We start from the raw sequence: 24,560 nt of genomic DNA, 5'->3' as shown, positions 1-24,560 counted from the left end.
TAGCAGCCAAAATAAGTTAAATTCGTCCATATGCTTTCTTTATGAAACACAAAACAATTCGGTACTAATAAATGTGTTGATTTAAAAATCATTATCTTTTTTATGGTCTTGTGAAAACACTCTAAAATTTCGATGTATGCAAACACTTTAAAACACACATTGAGGGAGTCAGAAATTAAAGGAAAAATTGTTTTAAAAAAATATATTTTACCCCTACAAAAATTATTAAAAAGCTAGACAAAACTCCTTTGGGGAGTCCTTAACCTATTAGGTACTGCTCCTATTAGACCGACCTAAATCTCATCTTGACAATCTATGAATTTAAGGATTTAAAATCATTTTATTTTAATTAAAAATTATGAAATGATATACATTTTCCTATATTCCTGCTTAAATCTTAAGAAGTGTGTTTTTCCTTCCTTTACGGAAATGCGTAAAAAACGCGTACATTTTGCGTATAAAATGGGCTTTTAAAATACACTTAATAGTAGTACACTTTAAAACAATATTTTCCTTTTATATCCATCTAAAAAATTAAATGATATATATGCATAGTTCCACTTTGCAGAAAAGGTTCTTATGGGTTGTTAATTTTTTTTGTTGTTTTGAGGGAGGATATATATTGGACTAAAAAATATCTACTGGTCCAATCTCAAAGTTGGTTTAACTACTTTGTTAAACATTTTATTAACTCTTGATTGGGTTGTACAAACCTTCAATTTTCCCCGAAGTTTAAAATATTTTTATGAAAAACAAGGATGACAGCATCCATAAAAGCGAAGCTCTGAAATGGTAGGACAAACGGACATTAACACTTGTATAATGTCAGAACTGAATAATCAGAATGCGAATGTATAAGAGTCAAAGCAAAATTGTAAGTAAATTTGTTGAAAAACTGCTTGATACAGGATAATGATTATGGACATACTTACATTTTTAGGACTTGATTATAGAGTTGCTTCGCTTATAACATTGTACTTTGTTGTCCCAGGAATCAGTATACCAAAAATCAGACCAATCGGATAATTAGGTCACATACAAATTTGTTGTTAAAAATGTTAAAAAAATCAACATTTTTAAAATGGACGTACGGACATTCTGGTAATGATTATAGAGTTGCTACGCTTTCTAACTCGTACCTAAGTATTACAGGAATCACCATGCAAAATTTGAAATCGATAGGACAATTCTAACATGCCTAAATTAATGAAAAAATCTATTAAAAAAGTAAAAAAAATCAACATGTTTAAAATGGACGTACGGACATTTTGGTAATGATTATAGAGTTGCTACGATTTCTAAATCGTACCTAACTACTAAAGGAATCATCATGCAAAATTTGAAATCGATAGTACAATTCTAACATGTCTAAATTAACGAAAAAAGCTATTCGTTACGGACGTACGGATGGACCGACGTACGGACGGACCGACCCTAATTATAGAAAAGCTTCGCTTTTAAAAATTGTCATTATTTTTAAAACCTATTATAGTTACAGAGACACCTTTTAAAACAAATGGGAAACAAAATAGGGGGGTGCTAGGGGAAGCCTATGTTGGTAGGGGGTGCAGGGGGGTGTAAAAAGGTGGTAAATTAATGTGAAGTGCCGGGCCTTTTTTCTGCAGTATCTCTCAGGGATATTAGAATAGGATAATAGCATATTTATTAATAAATTAAATTATTCCCATCCTATTATATAAAGTAGTAAGATTAGTTTTGTCTGTAGCTTGAGATTTCGATAACTGCTATAACGATTGAGTTTTCCATTCAAGGGAAACTTCACATATGTCCCAGGATGGTTTTATGCTGTTTTATTTACATATGTCCCGTACGATCTCGTAAACAAATGGTTCCACAAAATTCATAGAAGTTTAGTACTGGTCCAGGATAGGTTAGGGAACGTCTCCCTCCTTCCCCCACCTTTATCTACAAATGTGGCCCTTATCAAAGCTCAGAATATATTTGACGAAATTTTGTTTAGTCATTCTATCAATATGCAATACAAGATGATTGATGTTATTAATGACAATAAACTATCGCGATTCTATATCAGTTATGACCACTTTTTTGGGGGGTTGGAGGTGTCTTACGCCCCAAGAAAATAACCTAAAACCACCACAGGACCATTAGGTATATTCCCTGAAAAGTAGAATCCGATCGATTCAGTGGTTACCGAGATCTTAAGGGACAGACGGACGGACGGACAAACATCATTCTACTTTGTATGATAGATATAAGGCGTTTGAGGATACTATATACTTTGTGAGATAATTGCAGTGACATTCGGAAGACATTACTAGTTGAAGAAAAGCTGCGTTACAAAAACTGTACACTCTTTGACCTTTTTGATGTACAAGTCATAAAACGTTCTATAATAGTTATTTATAGCATTGTATTATAGACAGCTGTCCGCGGACATTTAAACTAAAAACTATGAGATTAGTTCAGATTTGTCAGCCCCGAAAGGCTAACAAATCTGGTATTAATATTTGATTTTATTATTACAAGAAAATTGTCTGTAATACGATACAATACATGATTTTAAGTAAGGCTTGGAACCGGTTCTAATCCAGCGGATATAAATCGGTTGTAAGCCATACTATAAAATATATTATGGTGAAGATAAATAAAGCACAAAAGATAATCGATTAAACTCTCTTATGTTGACATTTTAACAAACAAAAAGCAGGAATTAAGGGACAGGTTACTGCAGGGGCGTAAATACCCCCTCCTAAATACGGCACCCCCAAGGTAGGGGTAAATTTTAAATGAGGGGGGGGGGGGGTTAAATGAAAAATATTTTTTTGGGGGGGTAATCACCCTTTTACTCCTCCCCTTGGCATCCTTCGGTCACTGAAATATAAAAAAATCACAATTCACTGCAACATAACAATATTAGTTTTAAAGAAAAATGTTAAAGGTTGATCTATCTATAGCAAGTTTAAACAATAAAATGTCTTTTTTTAAAATTCTCATCAAATTATCCTTTATCCATGGAGAAAAATCATTCATTGTTTTTTAGTAAATCTTTTTCATTAATTTTCAACAAGTCTTTATATTATTATCATGGAAAAATAGAAAAATATATAAGCTATAAATATATTTGGGTTTGATGATATTCAATAATTTAATGTGTACTAGCGGCTTCGCCCCTAGAGGCATCTAAGGACACTTGAGAGGGGGGGGGGTAATTTTTTTTCCAGGGGCGATTTTTCTTGGGAGCATGGTGGTTCCATCCCCCAACATAGTTATAAACCTTCCTATGAGACCTATGAGAAGATACCCTGTTAAGAAGAACCCGATCGGTTCAGCTGTTAACGATATCATTCGGTACAAACAAACAGACAGACATCGTTCTACTTTGTATTACAGATAGGTTTTCCTTTTAAGGCCGAATTGATTGAGCTTTAAAGGGAAGTTTAAAACTGTTTTAGAATTTCTTTAGGATATTTAATAAAAATACATTCCACGGCGGTTTTAAGCTTTAGGTACTTTCATTGTACCTTTATTGTAAGGTCCACACTACCAGTGTGTAAATGTTTCAATCAATAATTTAGATCTATAAAGGGGTAATTTTGTTTATCATTTTTGTGAACGTACATTAATTATCATTAATTGTCTTATCCTTATTTAACCATTTTTTATTTTTGATTTTCAAATTTGTTTATCCGTGTAAGTTATGATGAACAATGGTGCATTATCTCGGCACACAAAACAATTCACTTTAATTTCAAATCAAACCAAAGCCCCCCCCCCCCCTCCACTCTGTTTATCTCTAGTGCTGGTATTATATCAACAGAGGGCTATGTGTAATGTGTATGTGTATCATTGATGAAAATCGCAAATCTTAAATAAACCTCTTTTTAAAAAGTAACAGGATGTCTGTCTGTAGCTTGGGAATTGCTAACCACTGGACCAATATTATACTTCACATAATAAAACTTCTGATAGGTTCAGCAAGGTTTACATGTATTTTTGGGGAGGGTAACTTTGCCCTCCACAAGAATTTAACCCGGAAATAATTTAATTGGACTTTTTAAAACTAAAATTGAAAGAGGGGGGTAGATTTCCCCTTTCAAGAAATTTAACCATACCCAGCAAAACTAAGTGCACGCCACTGATGTCAACACAAGTCCCTAAAGTTTAACAGGACCAATCATTAATCTAAAAAATAAAAATTAAGAGCAATTTATTTTATGTGTGTTAGTTAAATTTGAAGTATTTAGGGGCGTGTTCAAATTCATTCCAATAAGAAGTAAATTATATCTTTTATTGAAGAGAAAAAGACAATTCTCCAAGAATTTAAATAAAACATAAAAATATATAGTTGCATCGCTTCCTGGATTATACCTTGTCGTAAAAGGAAACTTAAAAGAGTCCTAATATTTATATATCATGATTGTGGCATGTTTAAATTTACGATCAGGGTGATATAGACTGACGTATGATACGACACAATTGTTGGAAATCTTCGCCTTTAAAAATGTGACTTTAACGGTAGGCAGACAAATGTCGTACTTCACAATAAATTGAAAAAAAAGAATAGTTCTATTAACTTCAAACTTTAAGAATTAGGTAATGTACGTTTTTTCTTCATTATTTAGTGCAGTTAATTCGATAGCTGTAAATGTTTTGTTTTCAGATTTTTTAAAATTCGCTTTTATCGATGTTTTTATTGTTCTTGTATTCTAAAATAATAATGATATCATTCTTAAAGTCTGCATATGTTGAATTGGTACACCGACAAACGTCCTACTACGACAAACGTCCTAATGCGACAAACGTCCTAATGCGACAAACGTCCTAAACGACAAACGTCCTAAGCGACAAACGTCCTAAGCGACAAACGTCCTACTGCGACATCTCTTAAGTAAAACGTCCTAAAAAAATAAAGGTCGATTTTTGTAATGCAAGGATGTATCGGGTTCGAAACCATGCCGTTTGATAGCCAACACAGACTTTGGGAAAACTGTCGGACAGATTTTTAAAATTTGGCCTGTGGATGAAGTTATTAAAGAAATAAATTTCAGTTAAAAAATAATCCCCTGTGTTTTATCGCCATATTGGTTTTCATTGTTCCAATCGTTTTTTTTTGTTAGTGGATTTTGTTCTCAAATTTTGGAAGATTTTTTTATTTCATAACCTTTGAAAAATTTTAGGACGTTTTACTTAAGAAATGTCGCATTAGGATGTTTGTACCTTTAGGACGTTTGTCGTTTAGGAGGTTTGTCGCTTAGGACGTTTGTCGCATTAGGAGGTTTGTCGCATTTTCAGGTTTAGGACGTTTGTCGCATTAGGACGTTTGTCGTAGTAGGACGTTTGTCGGTGTACCGTTGAATTCAAGGTGTTCATGTAAATTTGCTGATTTAATTCAGTTTTGACGTTTTTAGTATGTAGGATTGCGACATCCATAAAAGAAGGAAAGTAAGCTCAGAAATCAGACTGGTAGACAAACGGCCATTTACAAAAGTTTGTATGTATATTAACAACACATTTAATATTAGAAAGTAAAACGAAAACTTATAAAATCTATTCTGATATTACTTATATATACGAAAGCTTAATTTTGGTACTCGATTATACCTATTTGAGTCAAGGGAATAGCATGTATCACAGCATTTTACTTGAAGCATTTACAAAACAGTTGCAAAACAGGTTCATGCACTGTAATATTATAACTATCAACATTTAGTTAAAAAGAAACTCGAACCCGATACCTACCCTTCCTCTTTTGGACACAATAAATTTTAAGCTTTTACTACATATTACTTTGAGGAATGTAGAAACATAAAAAATAAAAACAAGGATGACATCATCCCTTAAATCATATATTCACTTAGGTGACAGACAGCTGTTTTTAGTGTTGAAGAATATGATAATTTTTAAAATCAATAGTACAATTGCTTAAATGCATGATTTACATTTGTTGAGTTTTGATTTAACGATCTCTTCCTTAGTAGAGTTAAAATTAAAAAAAGTCTGCCTTATGCATATTTATTAAAGATTTGGCACATTTTCTAATATGTTGCAAAAACCAAGATACCAAGTTTGGCAAGCAAAAATTAACAGACAAACGGGCTCTAAATGCATGATAGCTTCGCTATTGGGGAGCATATTTATATCAAATACACGTTCTGTAAATAGTTCAGGACACGTCTATATTTAGCCCCCTACTCCCCCCTTACACCTCAATAAGAATTAACAACTGGGGGGGGGGGGGGGGGCAAAGATAAATGCATCAGATGTCTGAAAACCTACGCAATTTTTTTGAGTTGGAGGAGGGGGGCGTTGAGTGGTAGGGGCTTCCTTCTAGAATATAGGAAAGAAAACTAAGGGTTGTCAAGATTTATGCTATATTTTCACATTGCAAAAAATGAAAACAGAAAAAGACATTATAACTGATATCTTTTAAAAAATAAAAAAAGATCACTGTCCTTTCGTGTACACTTTACATCCTTCGGCCCCTCGGGGCTAACATAGCTGGTATAAAACTTATAATTTTTCATTTTAATATCCGCGGTATGCTGCTTGTAGTTTGATGCAATAAATAACTATTACAATGCTCTAGCCCACAAAAATTATATTTTTTTCTTCAGAATATTAAAGAAAAAGTACTAAAATTTGTTTGTTTTTGGAAATAATTATTCCATAAGATCTCTGAAACGGCTATCCTGTCGAAATATATCTTATTATTATGCAGACAACATCCGCTTGGACACACTCAAACAACCATACACACACACACACACAAACAAGCATACACACACACATTCTGTGTATTCATTTTATTTATATGTGTCTTAATAATGGATATATGATATACGTGGATATATTGACATAATTGATATATAGTGTGCACCTAATTTATTGGTCAGTTCTTTCATCCAGAAGGAGTAGAGCTAATGGGCAATTGGTGTGTACAAGGGTATTTTAGCCAGCTACGAGCATCATTTTATCAGAGTTCATTAAAATTTGGTGCAACATCTAAGTAGTAATATATATATTTGTATGTTTGTCTTAATGTATGAATGATACTAACTAGTATTACCAGAGATAAAGTCATAGCCCTATTCACAAAATTATAAAAAATATTTTTAAAATTATCATTTTTAAGATGAGATTTATAAATTTGTACAATAACCAATATAAAATTGGTACTTGCAGAGGAAATAATGTAACTGATTTTTTTTCATTTGAAAGTATTTTATTTATTCGAGAAGATTAAGTTAAGTACAATCAAAAAGAGCCCAATTAGGGAAGCAGCTTATAGTGTCTATCAAAAAAATATCACCATATAATTGTGCAATTACAATGTATACTGGCCTAGTATAGTAATTTTTTATAGGCATTATAAGCTGCATTCCTTTTAGTAGATGTTTTAGAACAATCTTACGCATTCCTTAATCTCTGATACGCATTCTAGCGTATATATATTATATATTCACACACACACATACACCATAAAACGTGTGTCCTTGAATGATGATTAAAAATTAGTTTGTAATGTTTCTATTGTCAACAACTTTTTAATAGTATAGAAGCCACTTTATAACAACCCTTCGTCAATGACGGACGTACAGGCATGCGGGAGGGATGGGACATTAGACTATTTTCCTTTTATATTATAGAGTCAATTTTGTTTACTATATTTGGTAGGGGGGGTCGATTTTGGACATTTCTTTTCTGAGGCCAAAGCGGGGATCTGCAAATAATTTGTATGAGTATAATACACCTCTGGATGATTTAAAATTTATCCCAAGTCTTAAAACCGCTGACGACCAGACATTCAATTGTATAGCTATTTGTAAATGGGAGTAAAAAAATTATTGAATCAGAACTATGGCTTCATGGTGCTCCCAGGAAAGGCATTGAGGAGTAGAATCAGGAACTTTTGACCGTTTCAAAAAATCTCGTTCCTAGCCTAAGAAAATCTAAAAAACCTCTACAAATTGGACAATTCTCAATAAACCTTTAAAAAATGTGTTTTTTAGTGATTTCTAAGGCTAGGAACGAGATATTTTGAAACGGAAAAAAGTTCCTGATTCAGCCTCAAGGCCTTTCCAGGGAGCACCATGAAGCCATAGTTCTGATTCAAAAAAAAAAGTAATCAAATATATTTTTAGTGGTCGCGTTCTAAAACTCATTTTTTAAAAATTCTTTTTCGGTCAGAAATGTTTTGAAGGTTAATTTTATCTGTTGCATATCCCCTCTTTGTCTAATTCCGATATGAACCCGCCCTAATAATTGGGTATGCCCATCCTTAAGAAATGGTATTGTTAATAAGCAATTAAAACATGTTACTTAAAGCGTAATAAGCATTTTTATTTTTTACACATTTATAGTAGCACAGCTACTCTATAATGAGGGTATATCCGTACGTCTGTCCTTGTGCAAACCATGGATCTTAAGGGTTAAGACAATGGGCGCTAAATGATTTTGTGATGATGATCAAAAAATTACTCCTTCTTATATTTGAATTATTGATTATGTATCAGGCAATCATGATTAAATATATATATTTAGACTACGTTGCAATCAATGAAATTGTTTAGAAATCTTTGAGTACCAGTGTAAATTAAGTCCAATGTCCCCTCCATCCATCTACCTGTGTTCCACTAAAATTACATTTCCTAAATGTATCACAAGTACTATTTGCTGCGCTACGTATGGACATAAAGCCCTTGTTAAACATTAACAAATAACTAAATTGTAAATGGCAGTTTTATCAGTCGTTATTCAAGCTTTATTACAGCATTAAAAAGTATGGATTAAGCCTATAGTAATAGATTTATTACTTTAGATGGTCAAACAGACACAATAATACATCCAGTTTAGATTTTACAGAAAAGATTTTTGTTTTTATTTCTTAACATATTTTTTGGCACTGTTTAATTTCTTCAACCAAAGCTTTATATATCCTATGATATTGTTCCAATTTATTATTTATTAGTTTTTACACTTTTTGTTCTCTATCAATATTTGTATGATTATAAACGGAGGCGCCTCTAGTGGCCTCTAGGAGCACTTGGGGTAAAGGGGGTATGTCGACATTTTAGTTTTAAAAGAAAAAGAAAAAATTTGTGAGGGGAGGGTCATTTATACCTGGAACGATTTTTCTGAGAATGGTGGTGGTACCCTCCCCCAAAATAGTTATAAATCTTCCCAGGATCTATGAGAAGCTACATTGTAAAGTAGAAACACATCGTTTTTTTTATGAAAAAAAGAACAACATCAAAAATTATGCCGTCTAAAATTATCCAATGAAAACTAAGCTAATTTAAAAAGTTTAAATCTTGTTAAGATTTAACTGGCCATTAAAAAATGTAATCAGAGCATCAGATAAGCAAAACTATTCTTCAACACAGTACGAGTAGTTATGCATTTAACATTTTTTGGAAACAATTCAGATGAATTCCTTAAAGCATTACTAGAACACCCCCCCCCCCCCCCCTATGTATAATTTTTAATTGAAAATAAGGTGTGTGATCAGCGGAAAGGGGGTTAAGAACCATCCCCATAAAAGTTCTGACAAAAAAGAATTTTTTTTTGGGTCAGGTTAGGTTATAGGCTAGGGGGCCGAGCGCCTGCGGCTAGGCAGGCCAGAGGGCCGAGTGCTGCGGCCATGACCATTATTAACAGTTGAGGCTACTTTCCTTAGTCTTGAAGCTACTTTGTCCTGAAGCTACTTTGTCCGAAGCTACTTTGTCCAAAGCTACTTTGTCCAAAGCTACTTTGTCCAAGATCCAAGTGTGGTTTAATATACGCTTTGAGAAAAAAATAAGGTTGCTACACGTTCTATATAAATTGTTAAAGGAATCATTTTACCAAATTTTAAATAGCTTGGACAATTCTAACATCCCTTAATTAACGATAAAATCTTTTCGAACATGATAGACCTCCATCATAGACAACCTACGCTTAAAAAAACAAATTGGAGGGGGGGGGGGAGAAGATGTGCGCTTTCTCTAATTGAAACTGACGAAAAATATCTCAAAGTTTTGTAGGAATTTAAAAAATGAAGTAATAAGATTCTATCTAAAATTATGTGAATAGTTGGATCAATTAAGTTTTGCCTTTTACAGTTAGGGAGTTGAATCCTTTTTTATAGAAGCAGAAATATAATCTATGATTATGGTTTGGACCCTCTAAAACTGTAATCTACCTTTCCACTTTCCCCTCTCTTGGTGAAGATATCTTCAACGGCGATACGATTTTTGAAATGTAAGATTCTACTTTCCCTTCTCTTGGTGAAGATATCTTCAACGCCGATACGATTTTTGAAATGGAAGATTCCACTTTCCCCTCTCTTGGTGAAGATATCTTCAACGCCAATACGATTTTTGAAATTTGAGATTCCACTTTTGCCTCTCTTGGTGAAGATATCTTCAACAAGAGAGACAAAAGTGGAATCTTATATTTCAAAAATCGTATTGGCGTTGAAGATATCTTCACCAAGAGAGGGGAAAGTGGAAGGGTAGATTACAGTTTTAGAGGGTCCAAACCATAATCATAGATTATATTTCTGCTTCTATAAAAATGGATTCAACTCCCTAACTGTTTTAAGAAAGCCTTATTGATTTGTACAAAATCTGTTTTCAAAGAAGTAAATAAAAGAGGAGCTTTAATTAGTTATAAACAGATTTATTTAAGTATTTTGTGGAAGGTAATGGTATAAAATAAAAGTGTTGTCCAATAAATGACAATTTAACTAATATTTGTCACATATTCAAGTGTATAATTGTTTGCTGTAGTTATTATCAACAAAGCAAATAATAAAAATTTTTAAAACGAAAAATCATCTTTTTGTATGTCATATTATTTTTAAAATTTTAAATTAAAGAATAAGCATCTTATCTTTGTTTAAAATAGATTATTCTAATTTTTAACTTGGACAAAATATTTTTTAGTTTCTAAATTAGAAATGATGAATGGGCACCACGGATGAAGGGAAAGGAAAGTGAATAGTTATTTATATCATCGTATTATAGACAGCTTTCCTCGGTTATTAAAATAAACAATTATAAAATTTAAATCAGTTTTATTATCCCCCAGGAGCCGAAGGCCCGGCTATCAAAACTGATATAAATTTTATGGTTTATTTTGGTAATTGTAAAAAAATGTCTGTAATACGATGTAATACATGATTTTTCAGTATGATGTGAAACGGTTCTAATCCAGCAGATATTAATTTCTCCCTATCTCCATATTAATAAAGATCTCATAAACGGTTTAGTCGATAGTGTTATGCCTAACTTAAGTCAAATCTTCATAAATTGCAATCTCAGATATCAAGTCTTTTAGGTTGATTTAGTTTTATATTTGTTTTGGTAGATTTTCTAAAGTTTATAATTATATACAAATTTTTATTTCAAATCATAATTCTTTTTATCCATGTAGATTTTTTTCTTCAAACAAAGGTAATATTTATAGCTTTAGAGATATATTTTAGTATTTAAAAGTACAAGGTCTATGGAAGAGTGAAATATATTTTAAAACAACTTTAAAAATATTTTTTCTTTACCTTCATATTTATATAGGTTTATTATAAATTTTACAAATCTTTAAAACAGACTTAGAAAATAGATATTGATTGCTCCACCCCTATTATCCCACTCCCGTTTTAAATTTTGATAAAAAAGTATATTTTTTTTTTTTGGGGGGGGGGGAATTTTTTTCTGGGGGTAAATTTTCTCTGGACGGTGATTGTTCCCTCACCCAAAATAATTATAAACCATCCCATGACCTATAAGAATCTACTTTGTAAAGGACATTCTTTCGTTCCAGCGGTTAGTGATCGATACAGACAGACAGACATACACTTAGACATCCTGTTACTTTTATATAAAGATATACTAAAACTCATGGTTTAGACTAAGAACCCCCCACCACATTACTCTAAAAAACAACGATGGGTAGGGAGGTTTCGGTGCTCGATAGTCACTTTGAGGAAAGCTACATTTTTTTGTAAGAATCCATCCCCAACCCTGCAATGTCCATAAAAAGATAAGAAACTGATCTTTACTAATGTTGTGGTCAAAATATTTAGAATGCCTCTGATTAAGTCACAGATCAAAGGGACCATCCACTCTGAATGATTCTTCTCCCAAAGTTTCAAAATTCGTAGTCACTTTGGTTAACATATTCATAAGGGGGTAGGATTGAATCATCCTAATATAAACAGTTTGTCGATAACTACTGAACCGATTGATTTCTTATTTTACCCATGTCTCCGAATGGTTTTAATCTATTTTTGTTCCCTACCATACCCGATATGGAGCCCCTAGATTCTAGGGGCGTAGTAACACTAATTATCTAAATCTATCGTGATTGGGGAGGATAATATTCTATCGTCTATTGTCTTATCCCTTTATACTTGTGGATTAAGTCATACCATATTTTATTTTAATGTCTTTATTTCTACGCTCTAAACATCTATTTTGTTGTATTTTTTTGATATTTTTTTATTTGATTTTATAATTTTGCAAAAATGTTCTTTTTCAAATTAAAAAGAGTTTTGATAGATTTATCTTATTGATTCAAAGCTGTTTTTTATTTATAAAACTTTTAACCACTTACGTCGGACAGTTGATGCTGCTAATGGCTTCAATTTGGTTTAAATTGTAAATAAAGGGTCATTTTTGGTCATCAGGAAAGGTTAGGTCATCTTTGGGTACTGGATATCCCTGTTGGGTTCGGTCATAGCGGGTTATGGCCCCGAAGGGTTAGGACCACTCGTAGATTTCTTGATAAAACAGATGTCAAAAGTTATTTAAATTTATGTTTTATTTAAAAAGAATTGGTCAAAAATAAAATTTCATATTTCGTGTGAAATGAAAACATAAAGGATGAAATTTTTTTTCTTAAGAAGCCACGTTTTCATGTTACATTGACCCTATACCTACGTTACAATTTTCTCCAATTAGCATACTCACCTTACAAAATTTTTGTTAATAAAGTTTAGAAAATTAAGATTTTAGTGCAAACAATATACGATCAAGAAGAAGAAAATTAACAAAAAAAATTTGATACTTAATTTTCGGATCTACTGCAGTTCACGGTAAAATATTGCTGGTAACGAATATTGCTAAAAAATCATTAATTTTAAAGGCTGCTAGCTGCCAAACGGCTGAACGTACAGATCATGCCCGCACAAAGTTTTAAGCGGCATAAAAAGGCCTACAAATAATCTGGAATAGGAATCCTTCTATCCCCCTCAAAATAAAAAAGCTTAGACGTCCCTGCTTCGCTGTTATGAATGTTGTCATTCTTATTGTTAAAACACTGCGGCCATTGGTATTTCCGGACAAAAGTAGGCTGAACAGCCGCCGGAATTTATATGTATTTATTTACAAAAACTGGTAATTTGTTTTTTTTACTTAAAGGTAAGAAAATAACTGCCTATATCAAAATCATATCTATGGATTATACAAACTACAACAATGACTGACCGCCTGTCTGAATCTTAAGATTGGTTGTGTTTAATTTGTTGTGTTTGTCCTTTTGTTGTTTTAAGCAGTTTTTTTGGGGGGACACCCCCTTCCGAATAAACGTTAGAGTAGAAGGGGGCCTACCAACAAAATTTAGTACTATTTTGTTTCTTCAAAATGAAACAAATAATAAGAAGGAAATACACTCTTCAAGTCTTCACGCTAGCCCCCAGTAGAAAATTAGGATCTACTGCAGTTCACGGTAAAATATTGCTGGTAACGAATATTGCTAAAAATTTATGAATTTTAAAGGCTGCTAGCTGCCAAACGGCTGAACGTACAGATCATGCCCGCACAAAGTTATAAGCAGCATAAAAAGGCCTACAAATAATCTGGAATAGCCATAAATCAATAATGCATAATTATCTTGCAGTGCAGAGAAATGCGCGAAAAAGACCTATTTTACGCGGTTATTCTTCAGTGAAGCTTTCCCTGTGCATCATTGGATCTTGTCTATTCCAGATTATTTGTAGGCCTCCTTATGCTGCTTAAAATGGTGTGCGGGTATGATCTGTACGTTCAGCCGTTTGGCAGCTAGCAGCCTTTAAAATTCATAAATTTTTAGCAATATTCGTTACCAGCAATATTTTACCGTGAACTGCAGTAGATCCTAATTTTCTACTGGGGGCTAGCGTGAAGACTTGAAGAGTGTATTTCCTTCTTATTATTTGTTTCATTTTGAAGAAACAAAATAGTACTAAATTTTGTTGGTAGGCCCCCTTCTACTCTAACGTTTATTCGGAAGGGGGTGTCCCCCCAAAAAAACTGCTTAAAACAACAAAAGGACAAACACAACAAATTAAACACAACCTAATCTTAAGATTCAGACAGGCGGTCAGTCATTGTTGTAGTTTGTATAATCCATAGATATGATTTTGATATAGGCAGTTATTTTCTTACCTTTAAGTAAAAAAAACAAATTACCAGTTTGTAAATAAATACATACAAATTACGGCGGCTGTTCAGCCTACTTTTGTCCGGAAATACCATTGGCCGCAGTGTTTTAACAATAAGAATGACAACATTCATAACAGCGAAGCAGGGACGTCTAAGCTTTTTATTTTGAGAGGGACAGAAGGATGGGATTCAAAGCTTTGAGTTGGGTAATCTAGTGTATTTTTAAAATTTTAAGGGGTAAAATAAGGGGTTTTAAAGTTGGAAAGAGATAAAAACCCCTTTACCTCTACCTTTTGACGTCATTTATTCAGACAATCGGACTAGCGAGCAATAACAAATATTTAAGAGAGGCAGCTCTTTAAGAATTAGAATAGTATTATAGAGTCAGAAAAAATCAATTCTAATCTGTCGCAAAATTGCCTTAATACAGAAAGCTCGATTGAGGACATACTTTCATTTTAAAGAGTTGACTATAGAGATGTTTCGTGTATAAAATTGTACCTAATATATATAAAGCTAAGGGTCATAAAACTTGGTTTCGGCTTTATTACTTTAATATAATCTTATTATAAATAAAATATTAGTTTTAAAATCAAGGTTGATAACATCCATATAACAAATCAGACAAACATTGATAAATCAAAATTAACAACGCATTTACTATTCACAAATATCTAAAATTTTTAAAAAATAATTTCGTGTAAATGTATCTCAAATTATTGAATGCAAACACACTTACTTTTTAAGACTTGAGTATGGAGAAGCATCGCTTATACACTATACAATAGTACCTATTCGTCCAAGAAATCATCAATTGGATAATTATATCATACTAACGGCTACGCCCCCTAGGAGCCTCTAGGGGCACTCAAGGTAGGAGGGGGAAGAGTCGACCTCATCCCATTTTAAATTTGAGTTTCAAAAGAGTAAAAATTTTTTTTGGGGGGGGGTGGGTGAAGACACGCTCCCCAAAAATAGCTTAAAACCTTCCCAGGACCTAGAAGGAGCTTCACTGTAAAGGAGAACAATATCGGTTCAGCGGTTAGTGAGATCCTTAGGGACAGACAGAAAAACGCTTACTACTTTATATAATAGGATAAAATTGTTGCCAAAAAAAGTTTTAAAATCGACATGTTTAACTTTAATAAGGACAGTACCTTGATTATACAAAGCTTAGCTTTAAAAAGTATAACCATATTTAACAACAAAAAATCTAAAGAAAAAAATATTTATTTATTATTTATAAGAAAACATGCATTTCAAGCCAGGGTGGATTAATCAATAATTGCCTTAAAACACAAAAGAAATTGCCTAGCAAGCAAAGAGGAAAACATTAGAAAAATAAGTTGAAAAAAAGGGGATTTTTTTTATTTCTTACCCCCGAAGGGTTATTTTGCACCAAATATAAACCAACCCCTACCTAACCAAAAGTAAAAATCAACACATGAAAAACTACCCTTGAGGGAGCCTGGTTTGGGGGGAGGGGTGAGGTTTTTCTGCTGGAATAAGGAATTTATTGCGAAACCGCAAAAGTATTATAAATTTACTATATTTCATGCATTTAAAAGGACTCTCCACAGAAAAATCAACTTTGGATTTTTGAAAATCTAACCTGAAACTATTATTCTCTGATCAATTTTAGGCATTTTTTGTTTTTGTGGCATCGCGATCGAAGCCCTTTGAAAATTTTGTCCGCCGCCTATTTGTACTGCCACTATAACAATATATACTACACTTTCCTCCACTCAATATATGTTTGCCGCTAAAGAACATTTGCTCCATTGCACATAGGGGCAAGAAGGGGCATCAATTCACCACCCCCAAATCAAGTTTTAAACATTCTATGAGTATTATCATACCCAATGTACATCAGATTTCAAAGGAATCGTAAAAATACGCTTTTCAAGTAAGCATTCTAATGCATGGAAGTCAAGAAATGCAAAAATTTTCTTACAGAAAAAGGCATACTTTTTGTGTTTCACCAACAATTTTAAAAGTATTATAAAATCTCTTAGAATTAACGTAATTAGACAAAATAACTTTTGATGAGTCATGCATTACATATATTTTGACACTATAAAAGAAAAAAACACAAATTGAAGAAATTAGTCCTAAATAATTCTAGTTGAAGTCAAGATTTTAGTTTTTTTTGTTTGTTTTTTAATCAACTTTTAAGATCACAGTAAGAGGAAACATGTTTTCGCCGGGTGTCGCCGGCTAAAAAAACGATATTTGATTACCCAAAGACATATTTTAATCGCCAGTACTGGTTTCACTTACCCCCCTGCGCCCCCGTAGGGGTTTTTAGTCCGTTTTCTGAACGTAAGTGCACGAAAAGTTTGTAAGAAAAAGCGTTTAAATGCACTTTTAAAGTCAAAACTTAAGATATAATTCAAATAAATAAAAGACACAAAAACATAGACATATTGGGAAATTTTTATTCTGACTTAGAATTAAAGTTAATAATAAGTATTTCCAAGTTCTATTCCACTAAATGATGGGAAGGAGAGGGGGGGGGGGGGGCTAAACCTAAATCTAAACTTCTTTATGTTTGATGTTTTAATGTAACTAAATAATCGTTTCTATAGATTATTACATATATCAGGGATCTAAAGGGATAAGACAAAGGTCAATAAATTGTTGTACATCCCCAATGATAATACACAAAATTACCCATTGTGTAGATTAAAGTTAGTAGTTAAAACGTTTGAACACACAACTGTAAAACTTTTGGGACTAGTGTTATAAACAGCCCAATGTCCCCTACCTCACTGCGGAAAGGTAAAGTAAATATGCAAATAACGTGAGGTTCTTATAATCATTCTAAATTGGAATTAGCAAGTAGTCTATCTGTCTGTCTAATGGTAATGCTTTGTTTTTAAATTATGTAGTTACATGGTATTCATGTTTAATGTCAGCAGCTTTATTTAGAAAGGGAGGGGACTGTTAATTACACTAGTCCCCAACCTTCAAAGTTTTATAATAACGTTTTTATATTTGTTAGCATAAGAACTTCAGGAAATTTAATTGATTTTTTATTGGTTGGTTCATTAAGATAAGTGTCAAAACTTTTCAACCACTAATTGTCATCTACAGACAAATAATTTTGTAATATATTTTATTAAATATGTATCAATATTGGGGATGTACATATTAATCGGTTATTGTTTTGTTCCTTAGATCCCTAGGTGTTAATATATAATACAAAGTATCTTGATGTCTGTTTGTCTGTCCGCCCATCTCTTAAGATCTCGCTAACCACTAAACAGATTGAATTCTACTCTTCAGGTAATATATCTACTGGTCCTGTGGTTGTTTAAAGCTCTTTTTCAAAAATAAAAATCCTCCTCAATTTTTTCATATTTCTATAATTAGGGTCGGTCCGTCCGTACGTCTGGTACAGATAACTCTTTTACTTAACTTAAACAGGCTAGAACTGTCCTATCGATCTCAAACTTTTCATGCTGATTTCTACAACAGTTAGGTACGACTTAGAAAGCACAGCAACTCTATAATCGTTACCAGAAAGTCCGTACATCCATTTATAACAAGCTGATTTTTACTTTTTTGACAACAAATAATGGTTTTAAATGTTACAAATATCCTATTCATCTGATTTTTTGAATTCTGATTCCTATTTCAATAAGGTGTAATGTTATAAGCGAAGCAACTCTATAATCAAGTCCTAAAAACGTCAGTATGTCCTTAAACAGTAACATGTATTTAATCAGTTTTAATTACAATTTTGTATAGACATGCATTAATATTCAGTTCTGACACTTCACAAGTGTTAATGTTTGTTTGTCCTTCCATTTCAGAGCTTCGCTTCTTTCATGGATGTTGTCATCCTTGTTTAATTACCTCTTGGGGCAAATCCCCTAGAGGCTAGGAGCGAAGCCGCTAGTATTCATATGAACAGTAAACAAGAATCATAATATCATTATAAATATAGATATTAGTATTAATTATGCCCACATTTATAATGGATTTATTAAACATAAAAATAAAGTGAAACTTGTAGCTTGCTAAAATAAGGATCCCCATCCACCCCCTTTACACCATCCCCTCCCCTCCTACTAAAATGAATTACATGACCCCAAATTTGACACTTTGAACACTAAAATCGGACTACAATTGACATAGTTACACTTTTAAGTGCCCAAAAAGCTAGTGATAGGGTAGCTGCGCTACTAAAAAATTCTCATATTGCTCTGATAACCAAAACCCCTAATTAGACGATTTAAACACGAAATTCAAGATAGTTGATGGATAGATAGATGGATAGATAGATGGATAGATAGATGGATGGATAGATAGATGGATAGATAGATGGATAGATAGATGGACAGGTAGATGAATAGATATATGGATAGATAGATTGATAAGTAAATGGATAGACAGATGGATAGATAGAGGGATAGATTGATGGATGGATAAATTGATAGTTGATGGATAAAGAGATGAATAGTTGATGGATAGATAGATGGATCGATATATAGATGGATAGACAGATGGATAGATAGATGGATAGATAGATGGATAGATAGATGGATAGATAGATGAAAGGATAGATGGATAGATAGATGGATAGATAGATGGATAGATAGATGGATAGATATATGGATATATAGATGGATATAATGATGGATAGATAGTTGGATAGGGTAAGGGGGGGCTATTTTCGGGAGGGGTTAATCTGGTAATTTTCTATCTACTTTCATAAAATGACCTTTATCTCCATGTTTCTTTCAAATGACAGAAAAAAACATAAAAGCAAATTTGTTTGTTGTTAAATTACCTACAAAAAAGTATAAAATGAAATTTTTGTGAGATGAATTTTAAGGGTACTAAATAATTAAATCCCCTTTTTGGTTGATTTGCCCCAATGTGCATTGCAACCGGCCGCTCTACGATTTATCCTCTTCCTTGACTGGACAATCCTGCCGCCTCCATTTTGTGTTCGCCTCCGCCAAATATAACCATCTTTTGCCGCAGTTGCCGCATTCATCGCCCTTCTCCGCCGCTACTCCGCTATACATTGCTTACGTTGCTATACACAACACCCCCAGCCTCCATTTAATTTCTGAACAAGGGAGAGGGGAGCATGTATTGAACCGCGACATACAGCAATGAATAGCGGAGTAGCGGCGGAGAAGGGCGATGAATGCGGCAACATAGAAGCTAAAAATCACTAAAGCAGCACAAATTGAATGGCGGGAGGATTCACTTAAAGGCGGGTAAAAATTTCAAAGGGCTTCGATCGCGATGCCACAAAAACAAAAAATGCCTAAAATTGAACAGAGAATAATAATTTCAGGTTAGATTTTCAAAAATCCAAAGTTGATTTTTCTGTGGAGAGTCCTTTTAAAGAGGAATATGAAACATATTTAAAAACATAAGCAAAGTAGTTTTTCATCGGTTGTAATATTCCCTTTACCTAGCATTTTTTTAAAAAAAAATAGAGAAAGAAGCAAAATTAACAGATAAAAGAAAGAAAAAAAATAGTCATGCAATGAAGAAACAAACTTAATACTTAAATGAACATTTCTTGCACAATTTATACACTGTTCTATACACTTTTTACATATTGTACACATTACAAATTTGGATTGTTTGCTTTATACCATAAATGGCTCTATGTTTTCATTTAAATGTAAAATTAAAATTTTTTTTTTAGATGTTAGTAGATTTACCAATAGTTTACCCAAATTCACCAAGAAATATGGGAAAAATGGCAAAACATTTACCAGACATAAATAATAAAAGAAGAAATTAATTTTTCTATTCGTTATTCATAAGATCAATAGTAACATGGGCACACAAATCAAAATCCAAGTTTTATACAGAATTGAGTAATAAAAGCAAATTAACCAAACTTATTAAATAAAAAAAAGTGTACATATACTAACATTGTGAAGGGATATTACACTGGAAGAAAACTGTATGCCCCTACCTAGATTTAAATGTAATAAAATTACTACTAAAACTGGGAGGCAAGACGCTTTTTCTCCAAGTGAAATATCACTAAATGATTCATAAGTGTAAAATTATGCCTTTGTACCTTTGAAGTCCAGGGACAGCCACCAGCGGAGCTGATACGGCGAAACTTAAAGAAAAAGGTTGTACAATCAAACAAAATAAAATATTTAGTCATTTGTCTTCATGATAAGTCAGAATAGTCATACATGTACAATATTTTGTCTTTAATTGTCTATACTATAATAAAGACTAGCGGATACGCCCCTAGAAGCCTCTAGGAACACTTAAGGTAGAAAAGTCGACCTCATCCCATTTCAAATTTGAGTTGAGTTTAATAAGAGTAAAAAATATTTTTTTGGGGGAGGAAGGGGGGTGAAGGCAACCTCCCAAAAAATAGTTTAAAACCTTCCCAGGACCTATAAGAAGCTTCACTGTAAAGGAGAACAACATCGATTCAGCGGTTAGCGAGATCCTTCGGGACAGACAAAAAACGCTTACTACTTTATATAATAGGATATTAAATCATCTAAAATATTTTTTCATTCGAGTAAATTTCTATTATCCGGGGAACAGATCTCTAGTATAGATGTATATACAGACAACTACCTCCCTTCCTTTTTCAAAGACCTCTTTTGTCAGCTTCTAAGTTATTTTCTGCTACTTGGCTGTTTTAATATAAGCGACACCATTGGTTGATTTTCAATGACCCAATAGAAAGGTTGCACAAGGCGGTTGCGTGTAGAGATACAGTTATTTAACCCTTTCTCCCTCTAGTGTTTTATTCTAATCGATTCTCTTCAACAAGACAAAGCTCAAACCAAAGCATCCCTACCCAATTTAAGGTAAAGAAAAGAGCTGCTGAATCAGTAGTAGTTAGGACACTCTCTAACACAAGACCCTAACCCTTGTAACCTAACCCAACCTATCTATTATAAACTTTAAGTAATCCAAACTAGACAAATGTTTTTCTGCAAATCCCAAAAGAAAGCGACAAAATGACAAAAAATGTTATTAAAAATAGTATTCATAAATCTTTACTTTTAAAGATTTCCCATCCCATCCCTGAATTTTAAGTTTGAAATAAAGTCATTAAGGTCTTTTTATTGTTGTCCTATCTAAGAGCTATCTTTTTGTCCTATGATAGATGTCACTAAATAGATATACTGATAGTTATTTGGAACAGGGAATTTGCACACGAAGAAAAATATATTTCCTCAAAGATTGAAAAAGTATTTTTCAATGTACTGTTTTAATTAAAGAAGAAAACTATTGCTTCCTTTTATTAAAAGAAGAAGAAAGTATAGACAAATGGTTTTCTGCTGGTTGAAACACAATTCTACTAACTGTAGAATCTTTTTATTAATTAGACTAATATATTTATATCATTATTTTCAATGAACAAAACACAAAATCACTACATTAATTAATTTTTCATAATCTAAAATGTTTTTTTTTACTTTAAGTTTAGGTTGAGTTAATTAGGGTTATAGAAATCCCCGGCAGGGATAAATCTATAAAAGATTGACCATTGACTCTATGGGCATGGTGAATGGTGATGCTTCTTCTCCACGTCACCTTTGGACATACTCTGAATTTTAAATTGCAATGTAACGTGCTCAATCACCTAGGGTATCAACACCCATTAGACAACCCACACTTTGATTGCACGACCTTTGTCTGAGAAGTCCTAACTGTGCATGGTAATGAGTTGCGCCTGATTTGGGCCAAGGCATTCCTCCTACTCTAACTATTTATGTCGCGCATCTGACAGAGCAGCAGTAGGAACCATATCTAAAGTCTTTAGTTTTGCCGCGGTGTCGGACCGAGATTCGAAACTATTACCTTCGGATGGGCTACGTGTTGAGCCACAGGTTAAAGATAAGACAAAGTTTTACATAAACAAGGGGGGGGGGGGGGTGACTCACTTGTAAAAAAAGAATTCAACCAGAATTTTTTTTGTTATGCGCCAGTAACTAATCCATTTTTGTTGAAATCTATCTAAATATTTGATTTTAAAATCTGATATTTTCTAATGACCTAAATCCATCTAAATGCTTTTAAAAAGAAATTTAACTTTTAGATTAACAAAATCTTTGGATATTGTATTAAAAACTAGTTTAGCTTATTTTTACAAAAGTTTTAGTCAATAATAAATCATAGTCATTTTGTCATTGGTTATTGAATGTGGGTGAAGCTCTAAAAAGTTTCCAAAAAAATGAGCCGTGTGACGTCAATAGATCCATCTCTTTTTAAAGGGGTTTCCATCCCCAATTCTCCTCTCATCCCTCATTTTTATGACGTCACACGGCTTATTTTTTCAATATATCAAAACAAATAAAAACTGCTTCATACCATCAATGCTTTTGTCGAATGTCTATTTTTTTCACTACTTGAAAAAATGCTAATTTTCGTTACCTTGAGATGCCTCCAAAAGTTCTGACGACCCTGACGGTTGTCTTGGTCACAGTTTGGGCCTCCTGCAGTTCTCCATACATTCTAAACAGAAAATATATAGTCACTATTGGCTTCGCTCCGAACCTCTTGGGTCTTCCACCATCCACAAAATCACATGTTTGTTTTGAGGGATTGAAGGACGGGGTCAATTCTTTAATATAACCTTCAAAATATCAAAACCTTGGTATGAAATAATCGATATTTGTTAGAAAAATAGAAGCCATTCGTTCCAGTGTGGTTATATTACCAAGATCATCCGCTTTAGATAGATATAGTGAATAAAAAATATACATAATTATTCGTAGGTCTTATGTACTTTAGGTCTTTTGTAGGATTAGGCCTTTCGTAGTATTAGATCTTTTGCAATTGGGACTTTTGAAGCAACGCCGGTTTTAGACTATTTTTCTGATATTAATTGCTGCCCCAAAGATGCTAGTGGCGATGCAACTAGTGTATTAAAAAAGCTATGCCATTAAAAAACTAAATATCCAATCTCTCGCTTCATCTATTTTCTTTTGAAACAACAATGAATTAAAAGTGACAGTTGAAATTTTATAAAAATCCTTTTTAAGATATATATGTAATGGCTTTAGAAAATATATTCCAGTATGGCTTCTCAGCCATACTAATAAATCATGTATAGCATCGTTTTACACGAATATTAAAATAAAAATTATAAAACTGATACCAGTTTTGTTAACACGGGCCTTCTGCCCCTCGAGGTTAAGAAAACTGATTTTAATCTTATAATTTTTCTGCTTTAAAGCCATACTGATATACTGGAGGGGGGGGGGAGTCGATGAAAAAAATCAGAGAAAAAGGTTAAAATACGTGAATTTTACTGACCAACGTTCTTGGTTAAATTATAAAGAAGAAATACTGCCATCTAAAAAGCTTGATCTATAAAAGTTAAAATTGTCATGTTTATATTTTATTTTATTTTATGGTGCAATGTTTGTTTTAAAAAATGTATTATGCAACTAAAGATACTTATCTTGCTTAATAATAGATCATATGATTAAACAAGCATGACAACATCCATAATAGTCAAGTTTAACAAAATCAGACAAAACTTTAGAATACAAAACAATATATTTTGAAAAATTTCTGTAATGAAATAACAACGTAATAACTATTAGTTACAGGAATCTTTGTTCAAGATTAAAATCTATAGAACGATCTAGCATGATCAATCTATCAATCTGAGCTATAAAAGGACGTACAGACTTATCATAATTTTAGAAAAGCTACGCTTTTAATAGCCAATAATGTTTTATGTAAGACAGATTTATAGTAAATAAATCAAGCTAATAGCATCGAGGAAGAATTTGCATTAAGTTATCTGGTTTATCCGTGCTTTAACTCTTTCCTAAGAGCAAACTATTAAACCCCCTCCCCCTTACTCATTTTTTAACTTGTCGTGATTTAAGCAATGAGGGTCCATATTCCCACGCGGCACTCCAAACCTAACTTAAAAAGAATATAAAAGATACGGCCGTTGCATTTTTTGTATGTAATTGTTATGTAAATAGCCTAAAACCTACCTAGGACCAATAGATTTTAATTTATAATTTAGAAGCTTGTCTTCCGGCCCTGTTGTAGGAAAATATAATGCTTACCTTCTAATAAGGGCTTTGTTGTCGTCGATAAATGTGTCGATGGCTTTGTTGGGATAAGAGGTTCCCGCTGACGGACAGAATAACTGAAATTAAAATCATTTAATAAAATCAATATTTTTTTTTA

At 32.8% G+C, this 24,560-nt stretch overlaps 1 protein-coding gene across 2 annotated transcripts in view; it reads right to left on the bottom strand.

Annotated features, from left to right (window-relative positions):
- LOC145328445 (protein spaetzle 3-like) overlaps positions 1–24,560 on the bottom strand; it is a 96,846-nt gene that overhangs the window by 13,850 nt on the left and 58,436 nt on the right. Inside the window, exons 3-5 of one of the 2 annotated variants that reach the window (XM_080172137.1) lie at positions 24,437–24,519; positions 22,779–22,859; positions 20,446–20,490 (exon numbers count right to left, since the gene is read on the bottom strand). In XM_080172137.1, coding sequence (XP_080028263.1) covers positions 20,446–20,490; positions 22,779–22,859; positions 24,437–24,519 — 209 coding nt within the window. The remainder of the gene's footprint in view (positions 1–20,445; positions 20,491–22,778; positions 22,860–24,436; positions 24,520–24,560) is intronic. The other variant, XM_080172138.1, reaches the window with a different exon arrangement.

This window comes from Acartia tonsa, chromosome 9, assembly GCF_053477335.1.
Source record: "Acartia tonsa isolate MP-2025a chromosome 9, ASM5347733v1, whole genome shotgun sequence".
Classification (NCBI taxonomy): Eukaryota; Metazoa; Arthropoda; class Copepoda; order Calanoida; family Acartiidae; genus Acartia; species Acartia tonsa.
The sequence above is the reverse complement of the archived record's forward strand: the minus strand, read 5'-3'. Positions and strand labels throughout refer to the sequence as shown.